General features: G+C 46.0%; 1 protein-coding gene across 2 annotated transcripts in view; it reads right to left on the bottom strand.

The window, feature by feature from the left end:
• Window positions 1-7387: 7387 nt before the first annotated feature.
• The window catches only part of LOC144772417 (beta-1,4-galactosyltransferase 3-like), a 568172-nt gene continuing 555139 nt past the window's right edge, over window positions 7388-20420 (bottom strand). For both annotated transcript variants that reach the window (XM_078656711.1, XM_078656712.1), the window contains one exon: window positions 7388-10772. In XM_078656711.1, the coding sequence (XP_078512837.1) occupies window positions 10619-10772 (154 nt within the window). In that variant the 3' untranslated portion in view covers window positions 7388-10618. The remainder of the gene's footprint in view (window positions 10773-20420) is intronic.

Here is a 20420-nt window from a genome sequence, read left to right on the forward strand (position 1 = left end):
AGTTGACAAATAATAATAATAATAATAATCCACATTTGTAAAGCGCACAATCACCCGTAAGGGTAACTGATCAGACTTACGTATAGTTTTGGACTTATCAAGATAAAATTTCAGAACTCTTTTCAGGTCCAAAGAATGCAAAGCCCTCTCAGCTGGTGTGGAGGGATTGGGAAAAAAGGTGGGTAGAGAGATAGTCTGGTTTACATGAAAATCTGACACCACCTTAGGTAGAAAAGAAGGATGTGTTCTCAACACTACCCTTTTCAGATGGAACACTGTGTAAGGCTCTTTGGAACAGAGAGCTTGAATTTCGCTCACCCTGCGAGCTGACGCGATTGCTACCAAAAAAGCAGCGTTCCACGAAATATGCTGCAAAGTTGCTTTATGAATGGGTTCAAAAGGTGGACCCATCAATTTTGATAGCACCAGGTTCAACTCCCAGGGATGCGACGGAGGTCGTACTGGTGGATACAACTTTTTCAACCCCTGCAGAAAATCCTTCACAGCTTGCAACTGGAAAAAAGAAGGTTGGGAAGGTGATCGCCTATAAGTTGTTATAGCAGCCAAATGCACCTTAATAGAATTAAACTTCAACCCTGCTATAGGCAGATACAATAAATAAGGAAGAATGACTTCTTCTGACCCTTGATAGGCTGGCAGTCGTTCTGCATACACCACATATAGAAGCGCTTCCACTTGCATGCATAAGAATGTCTTGTGGAAGGACGCCGTGCCTCTTTCAATATGGACATGTAGTCTTGCGGCAGTCCTAGGTGGCCGTTTTGTATGACCTCAGGAGCCATGCTGCCAAGCTCAGTGACAGAAGGTTGGGATGATGAATCCTCCCGTTCATCTTGGATAGCAGGTCCGGCCTGCATGGCAGCTTCCTGTGCGGGGTCAATGAGAGATGAAGAAGGTCCATGTACCACCATTGTATCGGCCAATCGGGTGCAATGAGGATCATTGTTGTGTACAAGTTCGTCAGCTTGCTCACTACCTTCGGGATCTGTGGAAGGGGTGGAAAGGCGTACACAAATTCCCCTGACCAGTCTATCAAAAGGGCATTCCCTTTCGACCCTGGGCAGTGGAATCTTGAGGCGAAGTCTTGGCATTTGGTGTTTACGTCGTCCGCAAAGAGATCTATGGTGGGACGACCCCAAGACTGGAAGAGGTCTTTGACTACCTCGTCGTTTAGAACCCAGTCCTCTGTGTCTCGGAAATGCCGGCTTAAAGCGTCCGCCCTCACATTATGTTCTCCTGGGAGGTGGACTGCTGTGACTGACAGCTTGCGAGCCAGGAGCCAATGCCAAATGTTTTGGGCCTCCAGCGAAAGCTTCCGTGAGCCTGTACCTCCCTGCTTGTTCAGGTAGTACATTGTGGTGGTGTGTCCCTCTGTACTAACACTGACGAGTCCTGAATCGAGGGAAAGAACGCTTTGAGGGCTAAGTGGACTGCCCTCAACTCCAGCATGTTGATATGGTAAGTACGCTCTTTGGGGGACAACAGACCTTGCATCTGGAGATGACCCATGTGTGCTCCCCATCCTTGCAAAGATGCATCGGTGATTAACGTCTGGGCAGGAGGAGGTTGATGGAACAGAATTCCAACCTGCATATTTTTCTTCTTTGTCCACTGGATGCCCGCGCTGCGTCTGACAGTGTGATTTTGTCGTACCAGCGTGCTGACTGTTGGTCCCACTTTTCCTCCAGATCCTCCTGAAGGACGCATTCGTAGTCTGGCATTCAGGACCAGGAAAATGCAGGATGCCATCAACCCTAGCAGGGAGGCAACCCTTCGCACCTTTAGGTCTTTGCTGCGAAGCCCCATATGACACTTCTGAGCTATGGAACACTATCTCTCCTCCGAAGGAAACACTTTTCCTACCTCGGAGTCTAGCAGAGCTCCTAGGAAATGTATCTTTTGTGTAGGCTGTGAGATTGACTTGTTCACATGCAGCCCCAACCAGTGGCAGAGATCGATGCAGTTCCGAAATTGACTTCTCACACTGTCTGGGGAAGGACCTTTCAACAACCAGTCGTCCAGGTATGGGTACACAAAGACACCCATGCGGCGTAGAGCGGCTGCTACCACTGCGAGACACTTCGTGAACACTCGGGGTGCCGACTTCAACCCGAACGGGAGGACTTTGAACTGGTAGTGAGAGGTCCCCTGGCGGAACCGAAGGAATCTTCTGTGATCGTGAGCGATCGGCACATGAAAATATGCATCTTAAAGGTCCAGCGAACACATCCAATCTCCTCTCCTGTGATGTGGATATATTTGATGAAGCGCCAACATGCGAACCCGTTTTTTCTTGACATACAGATTGAGTGTTCAAGTCCAGAATGGGTCTGTATTCTGCCTTTTGGCCCTTTATCCTGACTAGAAAATATCGAGAATACACTCCTTTCCCCCTTTGAGAGATTGGCACCCTCTCGATGGCTGACTTTTCGAGAAAGATAGCCACTTCCTTTTTCAGAAGGTTCAGCGGATGACTTGATGTTGGCATTGGAGGAACAGGTGGAGGCAGTTGTTGGAAACGAAGACAGTATCCATTCCGAAGTGTAGCTAACACCCAGCGATCTTTTGTAATGGTATGCCACTTTTCCATATGATGTGCGATGCTACCCCCCACTGGACTGGTTAACGGCGCTGAGGGAAGGAAGAACTCATGGCTTGGACTGGGCTTTGTTGGAATTGTTGCCCTGGCACTGATTTCTACCGCCTCTGGAATTACGCCTGCCTCTATATGGAGACTTCTGCTGCCCCTGTTGGTCCTGACCCTTCTGCCACTGAGAGGTTTGAACCCTCTGCTTGGAAGAGCCTTTATTGTAGGGGCGAAAACTCTTTCGAAACTCTTTCTTCTTTTCAAGCCCCACAGCTTTAAGAGTTTCCAATTCTGTCTTCATCCGCTGCATCTCTTCATCAGTACTTGCCCCAAACAATGATGTTCCTGAAAAAGGCAAGTTCAATATCTGGGATTGAGCTTCTGGTTTCAATGCAGTAAGGCGTAACCAGGAAAACCTTCTTGCACACCCCCCGTGAGCATAGCCATGCGCTGAGAGGGCCGCTCCGTCCGCTGCGGCGCTGATGATTTGGTTGAAGAATTGGCTGCCCTCCAAGAGAAATCGCCTTAAAATCCTTTCGATCCTCTTGCGGAAGTTTCTCGATGAACCGCTGCAAAGAATCCCACAGGGACCTATCATAGCAGCCCAAAAGCACTTCCGCATTAGAAACTTTCAGGAGTGAGGCTGAGGTGTTGCAGACTCTTCTTCCCCATGAATCCTGAGACTTGCTCTCCTTATTAGGAGGTACTGTGGAGGAGGAAGCTACAGCATGGGATTTTCTGGCCGCTGCGATGATGACCGAGTCTGGTGGCGGATCGGCTCTGAGGAAGAGTGGGTCCTTCTCTGGCGAGCGATATTTCTTGAGAATCCTCGCTGGAGCGGCCTTTATTGTCGCTGGCGCGAGGAACACCTCCATAACCGGTTCTATAATTCCAGGAACCAAGGGTAGCAGAGGTTTAGGCGCAGACCTGTGATGCAAAGTCTCAAAAATGACTGAGGTTTTAGTCTGATGAGTTGTCGTGGGAACTCCCAGCGTAAGAGCCCCTCTGCCCAAGATGTCTTGGAAGGTAAAGATGTCATCCACGGGAGATATTCTGGATGGAGGACTGTCCGTCAAGGTCGGAGAATAGTCCCTATGAGATCAAGTAGGGGAAGAGCAAGAAGTGGGAGATCTGCGTTCCCTTTTTCTGCTCCTAGACCTGGTCTGCTGGAGCGCACCGGGGTGCGCAATAGTTCTCTGGGCGTGGACACTGGACTTTCTCGATCTGCTGCCAGCCTGGCTGCTGCTTCCTTATCTGACACCCAGTGATAAAGAGCCCTGTACTCTCTTGGTGACAACCTGATGGAGGGCGACTTCTGAGTATCTCTCCTCACAGGTGAACTTGTTGGCGGAGGTGATCTCCTCTGTTCATGCATCGAACGAGCAGGAGAATGCCTGAACCTTTCACTGTCGGAGGAGTATATCACTACATCTGGAGACCTATTCCGGTGAGAGGGGTGAGAGCCTGAAGATGATGATGAAAGGCTCACTGGAGGCGAATTTTCTCTGGAAAGGCTTCTAGAGCGGGATCTTGAGCGACTCCGTAGAGTCTGATCCGCTGGACCGCTCTTCCACTTAGCAGGAAGACTCCTGCATCCCGGAGAATGCTCACTAGACCTAGAGTGTCTCCCTGAGGCCATCTCTCCCTCTGCCGCCAACGCCGACTGTGGAGATTTCTGTTGCGATGGCGGTCTGTGACCTGGCGACGGATATAGTAAACTCGACGTCATAGTTTTCTGGGTCGACATGGATCTGGGCAGTACCGGCCTCGACACCGATGATGGAGGCTGCGCCGAGGCTAGTTGAACCTCCCCTTGTGGAGATCTATGGCTCGATGTTGAACGCCTCTGGGATTCAGATGGAGAGACTTGCCTCGATGTCGGACTTCGCTGTTGAGAAGTCGACGACATACGACTCGACGTCGATGATTTGATGCTGACGGAGGATGCTTAGACGTCGAGCGTCGGTGGTGTGGCGTCGACTGAGTGTGTCTCGACGTCGAGCGCCGGTGATGAGGCGACGACAGAGCGTGTCTCGACGTCGAGCGCCGTTGGTGAGACGCCGACGAAGTGTGCCTCGACGTCGAACGCTGATGACTAGGCGTCGACGGAGGAAGCTTTGCCGACGAAAGCCTGCGACGAGGCGTCAACGACAGCAGTCTCGACGGTGAGCTCCTATGCGTCAACGGAGACTTCTCCCTCGACGCCGAACGTCGCCCGGTTGACGCCAGCGGAGCTACCTTGGATCTCGACACTGAAGTCTTCATCGTCGAAGGAAGATGACTCGTCTTCGACGTCGTCTTCGTCGCAGAAAGCTTCTACGACGATCCCGACGCCGAAGGTGAACAAGTCGGGACTTCTCTCGACGTTGATCGCGTCCTTTTTTTTTTCTGTCTCTTAGGAGACCTACCTCTTTCAGAGAGGCCATAGATCCTTATCCTCTCTCTGTCCTTGAGGGTTCTCCTAGAAAGATTCTTGCAGTGTTCACAAGAGTCTGCAGAGTGTGTCTCAGGGAGACAGAGGATACACACAGGGTGTGTATCAGTCCTGGCCTTCTTCTTCCCACAGGAAGGGCAGGTGCCAAATGGAGAAGGCATTTTGACAAAAATATTCCTTTTTTGAAAGTCAAAAAAGGCAGCACTAACACTCTAATCCTAAAAGACGTCGAGTGAAAGTAAAAATTGAGGAAAATCACAAGTATTTTTTGACAGAAAGTCAAAAAAAGGTAGGAGCTGTTAATCAAGGGTCCTGACTGTAAGGAGCCTGAAAGAACAACTGTCCTAACTGTCACCCCTGAGGCATGATGGTGAGCCAGGGGTCATGGCTGCCTAATAGGCACTGTGCCAGTTTTTGTTGAAAATGCTTTCATTTTCTATGCTATTGCTTTGCAATGCAGCCTGTGGGCTAACAATGTCTATTTATTAGCAATTTTTAGGATTTATGAGTGTTTTTACTCATTAAAACACAGAGTGCAAGTTCTATTTGACCAAATGTGTTTTTATATACTTGCTAATACAGTATATGTATGAGTGATTACATTGTTTAGCCTCAGTTTTGGGGCTGCACTGGTGTGAGAAAAAATGATATATATACATACATATTTGTGGAGCTAGATATATGTGATTTCCATATATATTTTTATACTATTTCCGGGGTCCCTGCACGTGGGCGGAAATATTCAGTGCTTATGACTATTGATGAGGATCCCTGGAAGAGAACTAAAGGTTACAGAGACGTTATAGTTAGGCTGACATTTCACTCGTACAAAACCAGAGAAATTCAGCAGTATGGTTACCCGAGCTAACTAACTCGCGCCCCCGCAATGCACTGCTTATGACTTCACATATTACATCCCTCATGACATGATCAGTGACATCACTGATATGAAGCTCTTTATTGATTTAGTAAATGGAGATGATAGTAAAACTATGAATATGCAATCATGAGTTTAATATTCTTGTCAATGTACAAAGACGATGCATCAAAGGTAAACTGCAATGCTGCATGATTTGCAAGACCATTGCAAGACCATAGCACTTGAAATTGAGATAAAATTTAGTTTTTTAAAATGTATTAATAATGCAAACAAAGTATTTAAGAGAAATGAAGTACTTTCAAAATCTTCCCAGAATGTTTTAGAGCACGTGCACTTTATGTATAAAATGAACAGATGTAAGATTACTATAATATTTACTTGCTCTAACATAATGCTGAAAAAGTTCTTAAAATGTTAAAGAAATGAAACTCTCTTAAAAACAGTTTAATAAAATGTTCAAATATATCTTTCATCTCTATGAAGATGGAGTGGTAAACTGAGTGGCGTGAATTTAAACTATGAACTGGATCGCCTTTGTAATATGAACAAGGCATCAGAGTCTGCGAAACGCAGAATGCCATACTGAGATGAAATCAAATCTGATTTGGGAACTGATCCATAGCTCTGTACCTGTGTGGGAAGGCGAGCAGGAGTTGCGAGTGAATGGAAATTAAACACATTTTCTTTCATTAACACATTTCATGGTACAAAATTCTAGAGCTTTTTCCAGCTTGGATACAGAGGACCCTCTTCATACATTCTCACGACAGAAATAAACTTTCTACCTTCTATCTGTTGACTCATGCATTTAAGTTGGGCTGCTCCGAACCCCCTCTCCTTGGCTTTTTGTCTGACTCATTCCAAATCCTGAGAATAAGTTCTCAGCTTGGACATCCACATTCTGTTCAGTTTCAATAATCCCCCTTCACCTAAAACACTCTTATCAAGCTAGGCCTCAATGTACCCCATGTTTCTAAACAAGGCTTAAACGTAGAGTTGTTTAGATCTGCCTGTGGTTTTGCTACTACTCCCAACCTTATTTCTGACCTTCATCATTTTCACTTGACGCAAGATCCAACACTGCTTTACTACCACTCCTGGGGCTTCCGTGCTGCTCTCTCCTGTTGCCGCAAAATGGAATCACACTGCATTACCTCTTCACTGACCCAACTACAAAATAATCTTCAGTCAGCACTTGAGCATCTCCATCTCCACTGTCTCTAACACCACACACCAGTAGAGTGTATATCAAGAGCTACCCCTGTGTTCTAACACATGCCGCTCAATGCCACAACGTTTACCCTTATATACGTGATTCTGTTACCTCTTTCGACTAGTTTATTTGTACTATTTGGTGTAACCTAGGTAGACTATCTCTGTTTGTGATGTGAAGCAACAGAAATACATACCAGATTAAGAAATAGTGAAAGACAGAAGGCAAATGAACAAACAAGCTGAAACAGTGTTTTTCCAAAAATATCAACAAGCGCTTTATTTGACAATGGTCATCAAAAATTCCAAAACTAAACACTTCAATCTTTATACTAAACTTCGAATATACAACATATACATGAATTGCTGTATTTGAACTTCAAACCTAATACACAGAGGATAAAGGCACCTGAAAGTAAGGCAATACCAACAACATACATCTGCTACATTGGTCGGGGACTTAATCCTGCACTTTAAAAATATCTCTAAGCATATCTTTTGCCTTCAAAACACAACCTGGATCGAATCACAGGCATAACTGAGGCAAAGTTTCTTTGTGAGTTTTTAAAACATACATATGGAAAACTTTTCAATTAGTTTCTTAATGAATACTTTTTTACTGTACAGGGATTGAAAAACAGAGTTTGCTGTATCCTCTTACATATAAAAGCATTGGAAGGATTGAGAGCCTACACGCAAAGGGGCAAGAGAAAGGGGTTGGCAAAGGGAGGGTTCAAGAATGTGTTTGCAGTGGTAGATTGAACTCTAATTGAAAAAAAAAAAACAGTGCCTACGATTTTGTTATAATTTGGCGACTTTAAGCAATTCATCTTTGCTAGTCACAACAATGGATCAGGCATTATAAAAAAAAGCAAAATGCTTTCTGCAACCTCATGTTATTGTTGCACAGAGTGTGCAATGATAATATAAGGACGTTGCAGAAGGCATTTTGAACAAAATCTAAATAGATATAATCATTAGAAAAAATTAGAGTATTTGTTCTAAAAATTGCATGTCTAAGTCAAAGTGTCGAAAAGTCATAGTAGTGCTGTAGTGAGGAGGTGCAGTGCGGTTTTGGATGCTCCAGAGGAACTAATTTTCACTGGCAATGTCAGCCTTCATACAAGTGGACAACAGCAAATGGTCCAGCAATTGATCTATTCAAATATGTTAGCACAGGTACATGTTTAATGCGGTCTGGCTTGATTTCAAATAATCAACCACATAATGCAACCAAAACCGTACAAGGCACTAGCACACCCAAATGATGGCTCTATTTATTTGATCCTTTTCCGAAGATGGGGAATGAAATCCTATATTAAAGCCCACCACTAACTTGTGATTTGTACAAAAGGGGAAACCTTTCAGATCATGTCCAAAAACTTTTTTTCAAACTGGCCACATTTTTCCAAATGAAAAAAGGAGGGAAAGGACGTTGCTGACATAAATCGGGACAATCGTATATGATCAATCAAAAAGACACCTCTCAAATGAAGTGCCATTTTGAGCTGTTAAGTGTACATTTGCCCAAAGACTTCATTCTGCAATTTTAAATATAGTTCAAGGACTCTAACCTAGTTGAGACGGTGTGGTTACATGCATATAGGCACTTTCTGGATGATATTACAGCCTAAAGCCTGGCTATACCCTCTCAAGTCTGATGTAATTAGTAGAACCTACATATACCTCGGCTTTAGAATACTTTGCAACATACTTTTTAAACCATAGGGTTATCACAGCCCCAGCCTATTACATTTACGTGCATGGGTAAAAGCCAGCAGGGAGCAGGTTTTACTAATGGCATCTGAATGACAGCTGGAAAATTGGTGCTGCTATGGAATGGCCACTTATGGTGTATGCACAAACCAAAACCCGGTACAGTGACTTGAAGCCAGGGGTATGTAAACTCCTGCTTATGTACAAAAAACTCTACACAACTATGGAGATATTCTATGGAACTCCATGGCTAAGAAGGCTGATACTAAGGGTCCAACTGAGACATAAACACTGTGAAAAACTGTATATGTTACTTGTTATCTAAAATGTGAACAATGTGATTTCTAGGGCAAAACAAAATCACCCTACTAAAAAACATACAGATACACAGATGTTCAAGCAAATAAAAACCCTTCAACATGCAATGGACTTTTTGCAAAGGAAAATTATGGAAGTCAAGGGTCCCTTTTCATGGACATTTTTTGTTGTTGAAATAACTATGGTAAACTTAGAAATAATTCTGTGAGAACTAGTAAATTGAGGGTAAAAAGACTGGTAGGGAAGGTGTCCAAGAAAAGCAATGGACCATGTGCATCGCACAAATTATTCCCACCTAATAAGAGTCTTATTTTACGGCACCAGACAACACAAATTGAAATACTGAACTGGATATAAATAAAACTTCTGACACTGTACATATCCAACACTTCATCTCTTCTATTTGCGGGGTACTGGCGTTTCATCATCCTATGCTGGACCTTATTTAGGCAACTCCTGCACTAGTAGGTGTTCTAATATTACTCACCTCGTGATTAAGAAATGGTACGGTGAGGGGATAGTGGGGTTGAAGCAACAAGATTGACACTTCCCACCGACCTACGCCCACTCCTGTTTGCATACAAGCTACGGCTTTGGGACGTTGTTGTAAGCATTAATTTTTGGTTGCCCTTATTTTATCAGCTGCACTACCAAAACAGAATGGCTTGGCAACTGAGACAGAATGGACGATTAAGCTTTTTGTTGGGGCACCTTCACTGAGTGCTCATGTTTGGATGAAACGAGAGGTCAATTTATAAGGGAGACATTTTAGATGGTGCAGTGTGGAGCAGGGTGAGAGAGTGGGCTACAAAATGCTGCCTTCTGTTGACACCACTGGAATTTAGATTCCAATAAAAGTGATGTTTGTTCTGCTTATGTGAGCTTTGGCTTAGTTCATTTTAATCTCAAACAGATAGACACATGCTACTGAGAGGCATTACAACCAAATATAATCAACATCTGCAAACTACAGTCACAATATGCTACTGATTGCAATACTGTGCATTTAGATTAAAACATATATTGCCACTACCAAAAAGGTACTGTCCAAGTATCACATTCCAACACCCAGGTTCATCAATGGCAGGTGACTTCTGAAAAAGTGCAAGCTAAGAATTAAAGCACCAACAGCAAAATGGACAGCTGTGTGAAGTGACATACATTTGGTTGAAGTGGTCTACTCATATTCATGAGGCCAGGCCAACACAGTAGGGTGTAGCCATCACAAGTTGTAAATACAGTGTATGTTAGTAGTCAAAGTGTAGAAACCGCATTTCATTTTCTTATTCTTGTTTCCAACATTTACATCCAGCATGAATAACATCCTTCACAAAAAGGCCCAACACTGCAGCGATGATTGTTCACAGTTCATTCCTTCATTAACTCCTATTAGCTCAGTGTTTGGGTATGAACACACAGGGCTGCGCAATGGTGGTACATTTTGTACAAGTTACTGTTTTTCTGGCATCCTAGTTGGGCCAAAACCAATGTCCACTGTGATGTTGGTAAAAAGCCTTGTCGCCTTTTTTGATATTATTTTAAATTCGACAGAGTTCATCCCTTCTTGTGTCCATGTTTGTCTGGTCAGTCTCAACATATCATATCTGAAAGAAACATTCCTATTGTTAACTTATTGTAAAATAAAGTTAATATGCAGTAAAACAATACAATTTGGCTAAATTTGGATTGGCGTGCATTTGGACAGCTCTTGGTTTCCAAATACAAATTATTTAGAACATACAAACTGGAAAGGTTTCTTTTAATGAAAATAATTGGAGTCTCATAGTTAATGTGATAAAAACACACCACCCCTTATAGGTTTCTTTTAAAACAATCCTACCTGCTGCCCATTGCTTTGATCAAAGCGGATATCAACTGACCTGTTGGCATCATCTCACAGCTTTACAGGAGTCTGTCCGACTGCCTTGTTGGAATCTCCAAAGTTCTCCTCAGCCCTAACCTTTGTGTTTAAAGGAAGAAGTAGGAATCTCCTTCATGCCTCATTAGGACACTTCATACAGCTTATCGTCAGCTAAAACAGCACAGACTAGATAGATTTAAACGTGATAATGCACAATATATAGGTCTGGCTAGAATCATAAATACTGTTCTGCCGTTACTAAATGTCTGCCACTAAGATTCTGAAGAATGTTTTCCAAAAATATACTTCTGTTGGAAAAGACTATCTTTTGTGTGGTTTTCTCCCATATTTTTGCCTTCTTTAGCTGTAACCGTTTTGTTGACCATCGGACTCTACCACGGATTAATAGGAGTAAAGTGTGCAAAGTGCTTGTGCTCTCCCCTTTAAACATAGTAAAATTAGCATGTACCTAATCGGCACATTTATTTTACTCATAAGCCCCTACTACTAAATGTACCCAGGGACGGCGAATTGTATCGACCAGAGGGCTACAGTCAGGCCTGTCAATGCAGCCTGGGTGTGCAGTTTTAAACGGCCATTTCCACCTCTCAAAATAAACATTTTGCCACAGGCTAAACCTTCCTTTATAAAGTGTTTGTCACCCCTAAGGTAGGCCCTAAATGCTCTCAGGGTATGGTGCGTGGTATTTAAAAAGTAGGGCATGCATATTTAACATGCCTTTTCAGTGAAAAACCTTGTATGTTTGTTCTCAAGGTGGCAAGCCTGGTTCTCCCGTAGGTTAACGCTAGTTTACACATTTAATAAGTGCTAAATTCAGTTTGGGAGTAACTAGGAAAATGAGTGAAGGAGTCATTTTAATAGTCATTTAAAACAACTTAATGTTCATGTTGTGAGCTATATTACTATTCTGGAAGTCACACTTTTAGAAATTTGCCATTTTCCTGCCTAAGCCAAAATGAGCCTTCTGCCAGTGTAACCAGACGGTTGATGAGATGTGGATTGCTCCCAGACAATAGACAAAGTGCTTGGGTATGAGGAGGTGTTTTTCTTCCTTGAGCAGGATTGCCAGAGGACTGTGCCCAGCCCCTTCCTGAGATTCGAAGGAGGTCTACCCAGTCACTGGAAGATGCAGCTCACACTCATGCCTGCCTTTCTTTTGACTTGCTAGTCAGCTTGACTTCAAACACAGTGGAGGGGCAGCAGCCCGAGTGCTGGTTTGGAGTGACCACAAGGGAGGGTTTGCCCATTATCATATCCACACCCTGGGTTTGCACAGGGAGCTCTGATCAGGGAAGGAAAGGTTCTGCCATTTTGGATTTAGGTAGGGAGGATAGTTAATAGTTAAACACACAGGGAGTGCTGCAAAGGTGGGTATGGTCCCTCCTGGGAACTTTTAGTCCATTGGTTAGGGGAGGCACAAGTTTCACCCACCCACAGGCTGGCACTGGGCAGAAATGTGCTATCCCCAGTATCCCTCTTCGACATGGGTACTCAAATATTTTTTCAGGGCCCACTAAGTACAGTTTGGGATGTGCTCGAGGGCCGCATCGACGCCGGGCCATCTCCGGGAACAGCTGGAAGATTATCGGGACAGTAACAAAAACACACCTTTTAAAAATTGTGAAATTAAAGATTTACAAAAAAACAGGGGGAATGTATTTTCCCCATTGGCTTATGTTAAAACCGAGTCAATTTTAGGCTGGAGACACCTAATATAAAACCATTTTTGGCTTCAAACACCTAGAGTGTCCTGCCCGAACCGGGCAAAAGTCAATCTTAACCTGCGTGTAGCTTATACATTTTTCACATTTTATAACAACCAGGATTCAAGTCAGTGACACTCGGTAATTGTGTCCCTCTGTAATTGTCCTCTGTTTTTAGTGCCATTCTCTGTATGTTCTGTTATTGTGCCATTCACTGTATTTTTGTGCCGTTCTCTGTATTTTCTGTGCCACTCTCTGCCCGTTCCTGTTCTCTTTCCCACAGCTGCTGCCCCAGCAGCCCCTGCCGATCCCCGCTACAACTCCATCCCCCCCTGCCCTATTTAATGGCAGCCGATGCGCAGCCGCGCCGCTGGCGCACTGAAGGCCTGACTGCTCCCGTCCGCGACCCGACCCGACCGGGACCAGCTCTAGGGACCCTGGATCTCCGACCATTTACTGCTATGACTGAAATTCCCTCCTCGCACTCAACCCCAGAAAGAACAACAACTGCCAGCTATCCACGCCAAACACCACCCACCGCTATTTCTCATGCCATCGCTGCCGCCAGACCTTCACCACCCTACGCACGCCCACGGTCACCCCCCCCCTCGTCGGACGCCAACACTACAGAAGCCCTGAAGTGCATACTCCTCAACATGCGCTCCCTGCACAAACACGCCATAGAGATCTGGCATCTCCGACACCCTCTCGCCAGACATCGCCTTCATCACAGAAACCTGGACCAACACCTCCTCGCCCCCGACATTGCCACTGCCATCCCTGACAGCTACAAGATTCAGAGGAAGGACCACCCCAACCGCCCAGGAGGAGGACTCGCCATCGCACACAAGAGCTCCCTCTGACGCTCCACCACGAGCGACTCCTTTTCCACATCTGAACACCTACTCTTCCCGATCTAGACCAGCCCTAGAACCATGATGCGCGGCACCCTCACATACAGACCCGAGGACCTCGCACTTCATTCGCCACTACCATCGCCGACCTATTCTCACCCTACGCCATCACCTCCATGCTCATCAGAGACCTGAAATAACACCTCAACAACCCCACGACCTCAACTTCACCACCCTCCTGGACAACCTCACCAACATCGGACTGAAACCGCTCATCCACGCTCCCACCCACAAAGCAGGACACACCCTCGACCCCATTTTCGCAGGTGTGAACAATATCCGCTTCAGCCACAGCACGCAACCACCATGGACAGACCACCACTGCGTACACTTTCTCGTCAATCCCCCCCGCCGCCCAAACCAGCACCCAGCCCTCCACAAAGAAACTGGAGCAAAGTCACAGAGGAGCAACTCAACGATACCCTCAACCGTGATGCCCCCACCACCTCGACTGACGACAACCTTGCAGCCAAAGAACTCCACAGATGGATCACCAACTGCGCAGACGGTTTTCGCACCCCTACGCAACCCCGACAAACAGAACCCCACGAAGGCCACCTGGTTCATTGCCGACCTCCAAGAAACCAGATGCACCAGCAGATGTCTCGAGAAGAACTGGAGAAACAGCAAAACCTCAGAAGATCGCACAACCCACAAGAACGCCATGACAGAATACTACCAGCGCATCAGATCCACCAAAAGGACCTTCATCCCGAATTTCACCAAACCCCCCAGCGAATCCACGGACATCATCCCCTCCCTGGACCTCCGCAACTAGGGCCTCTACGACAAGTTCGACGACCAGACATATGATGTCCACTATTCTAGTGGCCACCTTGCACCAGTCTAAACGACCCTTATTGATGGTGGTTGTAAAGTCAACCTTATAGACAAGCTATCCTAGTGGTAGCATGGACCAGCAGTCTTAGGATAAAACTTCAGAGAGCATGTGAAGACAGCTGTTTTACCATATATAATCCCTTGAATACCAAATGAAATGACACCACACAAGGTATATATCAAATATATATGTATTTATTCCTAACACAACCCCTCTGGACTCTTTATGACGTCAGAGATCGAGATACATTACAAGTTACTCATTAAGCATACTATAAGTTGAACAAATACAATTCTGCCCTAGAGGCCTCACAAACCATATACTAAGTAAGTGGTATAAGAACTACTTCAGGAATAGTGAATAGGCCTAGAGCCTAGGGAATCGCTGGGGCTACACTGGACAACCAAGTGTTTGGAAGTAGTAGGCCCACGGGAGACGCGTGCAGTGTCTAAACACAGTCGCGAGTTACCGTAGAGTTATAATGGGAACGTAAAAGTTACAAAAAGGACACCGTAAGGTAACAGTGCGCTTTACAAGTGACAAAAATAAATAAATAAACAAAGTAGTTGATTAAGGACACTTCCGGATGGACTACGGTAAAAACCTTTTAAAGTAGGACACTTGGATAGTCAACACCCACTGGAGCACCGGAGTACTCGAGTTACCTCATCCAGGGAAGCCGGGTGCATAGGTGTCTTTTCGTGTCGGGTTTCGTTGCTGTTTCCTATGGAGAGCTGCAAAGAAATGCTGCAGGTGACCTGGAGAAAAGTGTCCGGGTGGATCCAAGAGTGGATCGAAGATGTGAAGAACCTGAAAGCAGAGGGGACATAATCTGGGTCACTAGCCAGTGACCAGGAAGGAACCAGGAAGGAACCAGGCGATGTCGAGTGTTTCAGGTGAAGAAGGTGAAGCTTGTCTCTGCAGCCACGAGGATCAGGAGGCGTCGACGACGACCAGGAGCTGGATTTGAGCTGTCCCACGAAGGATCTAGTTGACTGCGGTGTCGGTATCCGGATTGGACCCAACAAGCCTTGGCAAACACAATCCACGCAGGAAGGGAAGATTGGCTTCGAATCAGACCAGCAAGGTCTGGGGGGCTTCTCCTTTGCAGGGAAGCTGGGGCGAGACTGGAGCAACCAGGCCAGCGGTGTAAATTCAAAGAAAAGTCTTCAGGGGGCTTACTAGCCAACTGGTTAGCAACCGGGAAGACTCGTCGAGCGGAAATGCAAGAGCAGGCCCCAGGCAGCACTCGTGGAGTGTGGAGGGCTGAGCTTCGGTGCAAATGCGCAAGGGTCAGGGGCTTCTCAAACCCCAATGCACAACTTCGAGGGTGACTCGGTAGTTGCACTGTTAGCAAAATGCAGGATGTCCAGGGAGTCCGGTCCCATGTCGCTCGTGTCTTCAACGGGTCTCAGCTTTGCTGTGGATGTGGATCGGAGTCGGAGAAGTCTGGAAGTCCAGTTCCTGTGTCGCTGAATCTTTGGGGCCTGGCAGGAGCGTCGACAAAGCAGACCGGCAAGTTACTGGTGGTGCCTGTTTGCACAGGGTGGTCACTACTTGACCACAAGGGAGATGTTGGTTCCTCCAGGATTGTGGAGGCCTACCATAGGAGTGACTTATAGGTGCATATGTGTCTATATAGAAGGTAGATATAGGTATACTATATCTAGGTATGGGGTGATTACACCACCTTACACAAGCTGAGTGATCAGCCTGTGGTGTGAGTTTGGATGGCCAACCAGGGGTGGCATAATACATGCTGCAGCCCCTGGTAGGCCTTGGATGCCCCTGTGCCCTGGGTACCTAGGGTACACTATACAGGGGCTCACAAAGGTGACCCAATTCCCAACTAGGCATGTACCTAAAGTACATGGTATCAATTTAGAGAGAACAGCTGGGCTGTGGGTCTGATTAGCAGGCCCACAGCCACACTAAAGTCGAAAAACCAGAAAACCACAGCAAAAGGTGGGGGTGACCATAGGAAGCCGACCCTGCTCTCCTACACCGGACTCCCAAGCTACGCCGTTCTCCAGCAACCCCAGCCAGCCCACCATCTCGACCGAAGACACTGCATCAACCATGAAAGGCATCCACTCAGGAGTCCCCAGCGACCCCTGCCCTCGCACATCTTCCACAGAGCCGCCGCCATCGCTCCAGACTGTGATACACCATCACCACCACCTTCGAAACTGGCATCCTTCCAGACGAATGGAAACATGCAGAGGTCAGATCCCTACTCAAGAAGCCCTCAGCAGATCCCATGGACCTCAAGAACTACCAGCCCATCTCCCTCCTCCCCTTCGCGGCCAAAGTCACAGAGAAGACCGTCAACACCAAGCTAACAAAATTCATCGAAGACAACTCCATCCTCGACCCCTCCCATTCTGGATTCCGCAGCAAACACAGCACTGAGACTGCTCTACTTGCCGCCACAGATGACATCCGCACCGTCCTTGACCAAGGACACACTATAGTCCTGATCCTACTCAACCTCTCTGCAGCATTCGACACCGTCTCCCACTGCCAGACTCCACAGCGCCGGCATACAGGGAACCACCCTCGACTGGCTCCGCTCCTTCCTCACTGGCAGAACCCAAAGAATCAGACTGCTGCCCTTCCTCTCCGAACCCAGGAAAATCAACTGCGGAGTATCCAAAGGATCGTCGCTCAGCCCCACGCTCTTCAATATCTACATGGCCCCCCTCGCCGCCATCGCCAGACAGCATGGACTCAGCATAGTGTCCTACGCCAACAAGACCCAGCTCATCCTCTCCCTCACCACCAGACTCAACTTCCAGGAAGGAATAAAGGACGTCACATCTGGAGTGATCAGCAGCTGCCTGAAGCTCAACTCGGAGAAGACCGAGGTCCTCATCCTTGGACCCTTCCCCTCTGCATGGGTCAACACCTGGTGGCCCACCGCTCTCGGCAGCCCTCCCACCTCCACATACCACACCCAAAACCTCTGAATCATACTCAGATCCTTCCTATCCATGACCTGACAGGTCAACGTTGTCGCCTCCACCTGCTACAACACCCACCGCAAGACCTTCAAATGGATCCCACCCGAATCGAGGAAGACCGTCACCCACGCACTCATAACCAGCAGACTGGACTACGGAAACACTCTCTACGCCAGGATCAACAAGTCTCTGCTCCGCAAACTCCAGACCATACAGAACACTGCAGCGAGACTCGTCCTCAGCATCCCCCGACACAAACACATCACCCAGCACCTACAAGACCTCCACTGGCTCCCTGCTGAGAAGCAAGTAACCTTCAAGATACTCACCCATGCCTAAAAATGACTCCACAACACCGGAACTCAATATCTCAATGACAGAATCTCCTTCCACGTACCCAAGAGGAATCTCAGATCCACCGACCTCGGCCTCGCCGAACCCCAGTCCATCGGTAGAGCAAGAGCAGGTGGAAGACCCTTTTCCTACACTGCGGCCAAGGCCTAGAACGAGCTGCAGATCGACACCAGACGCTCCCCAACCCATCTTCAGGAAGACCCTCAAAACCTCCTTCTTCGACTGACCAGAGCTGCTCCCTCCTCCCCCACTGCCATGAGACCCTCACGGGTGAATAGCGAGCTTAAAACTCCCGGATTGATTGATTGACTGGTTACACACAGACATCTGAAGCCTATAGTGCAGCCCTCCTAAGTTTCTAAAGTTCATGGGTGATGTGCCGCCCTACTCCAGTATTTTTATTTTGTTTGAATTCTGGGATTTTAGCCTTTAATATTCCATTAGAAAAAATTTCTATAAATCCAAGAATTCCATGCATGAAAACATTCTCAGGCTGCAAAGAGGGAGATTTAAAAAACATAACCAAATTGGGGCATTGACTTATATGAAGCAGAGACAATTTTAGGCAGATATAGCTAAAATAAAGCTGTCTTGTGCTTAAATTGGAAGTGTGCCACCTAACTTGGATCTATTACATTTTTTAAAAGCAGGACTGGAGCAGTACATTATGTCTGGACCTGGGAAACTTAACAACTACGGCAGTGATCAAAGTGAGCTTTCCTACCAAAACAATGAATTTCTATATCTCAGTTCAACTTGCAATAATATTTCAATTAAAATATGGTCATCACATATCTATGCAGTTTCCTGTAGGTTAAAGACCCAACAAAATATTTACACAATATTGTAGTCTTTAAGGCACCTGCTGACACTAGCCCACTCAATAACCCTGCCCATTACACTTATACTCACTGTTCACATAGTTTTTCCATAGACTTCGACTGATCATTCACTTAAACATTCACCTATGGACAAGGTTGCCTACCTGGCAATTGGCTGTCGAAATAAAGGCAAAAAAATGTATCCATGCAACATCCTTTCCTTTATTTCTGATTCTGAGTTTTGTTTCTAAAGTCATTTTAGCTTGTTCTTTTAGCAGTGTAGCCCTGATCATAAAATAAACTGAACTGACTATAGAAATAAGCCCAGAACCAGAAAACAAAGTTGCTTGGTTAGCAAAAAACAACAGAAAAACAGAACTCTGACAGCTTCATTTCTCTGCTGCCCTTTCCTGGGATTGTCTGCAGGCCGCAAGGAGAGGTCTGCCGGGCCACCAGTGGACCGCGGGCTGTACTTTGAGTACCACTGCTCTTAGAGAACTCCTAGACATGTAGAGAATCAGAAGAAGAATTGCTCTGCTGTCTGAAGAACCTGAAGGAAGGCTGAAAATACTTGCCTTGAACCCAGACGTGACGCCAAGGGTCAGCTGACTCTCCTCCTGTTTGAGCTACAGGTACACAACAAACTTCCAGAGGCCTCTCTCATAGCACCTGCCCAGCTGACGAGCACAAACTGGACCTGCCCTGGGACCTGCTGCTGGTTCTGTTGGAGTGAGTCCTAACCCACAAGTGATGCCCCCCAGGTCCCAGATCCTTGGCTGGTGTTAGAGTGTATTCCTCCCGTCCACAATACAAAATCTAGGACGTAGAAACTTTTTGCCAACTTTCTCCCTGAAGAACTGGTGGAGATTGGGATCGCCATGGAAGCCACAGCCATCAAATTGCCATTCAACCTCAGCTTGCTGATTTGCCCTTCATCGGGACCGACGCGAAGGTCTTTCTGGGCACAGACTTCGCTCACTCAAAGCTTTCCCGCCTTCATCAATGAGTGTGTTGGGATCCGTTCTCCAGCAACCGATTCTCATCAAGCCCTGCTTTAGATTCAGTTTGCCCCACCGATATCTCGTTCACGACTACTTTTTCTCCATATAATTTTCTGAGCATGAAGGTAAGCTTTTCTCTGTGATGAACCTAGTCCCTGTATTCGACCTGCTATCCATCCCGGCCTGAACTTTTGACTTTGACCCTATCGAGAGCAACCAGATAACATTGGTTGGGGCTTTGTGCTTTCAAGTGCTGTTTTTAATTTAAACTTTAAAAATTCATATCTCTGGTTCAACGTATTTTTTTTTGTCATTTTTGAGTCATTTTATTTGTTAAATGATTCAAAGTTTCTAAATTGGTTTGGGATTTTTCTTGTGTTATGTTTTCACCTTGTTAAAATTTGTGTACGCCATAAAAACTCTACATATTGGGGCACATGCATCAAACCATTTTGTGATCACAAACAGTGCAAATCGCTAAATTCTGTCGTTTGGGATTGCAAAATGGCAATTTCAGAAGCATGTTCCTTTTTTGCAATTCACAATTAAGGAAATCGCAATTATTTGCGATTCCCTTAATTGCGAATGCAGTTAGGGAATCACAAATGGCAATTCCCTAAATGCAATGCATCATGCATTCGCAAATTGCGTTTTCGCAATTTGGAATTGAAAATTACCATTAATTTCAAGTTGATGGTAGTTTGCAATTCCTTTGAGAAATAAAAAAAAACAAAAATTTTTCAAAGTACATTGTGGTGCACACATATGCCCTT

The sequence above is a fragment of the Lissotriton helveticus genome, chromosome 8 (assembly GCF_964261635.1).
Source record: "Lissotriton helveticus chromosome 8, aLisHel1.1, whole genome shotgun sequence".
Lineage (NCBI taxonomy): Eukaryota > Metazoa > Chordata > Amphibia > Caudata > Salamandridae > Lissotriton > Lissotriton helveticus.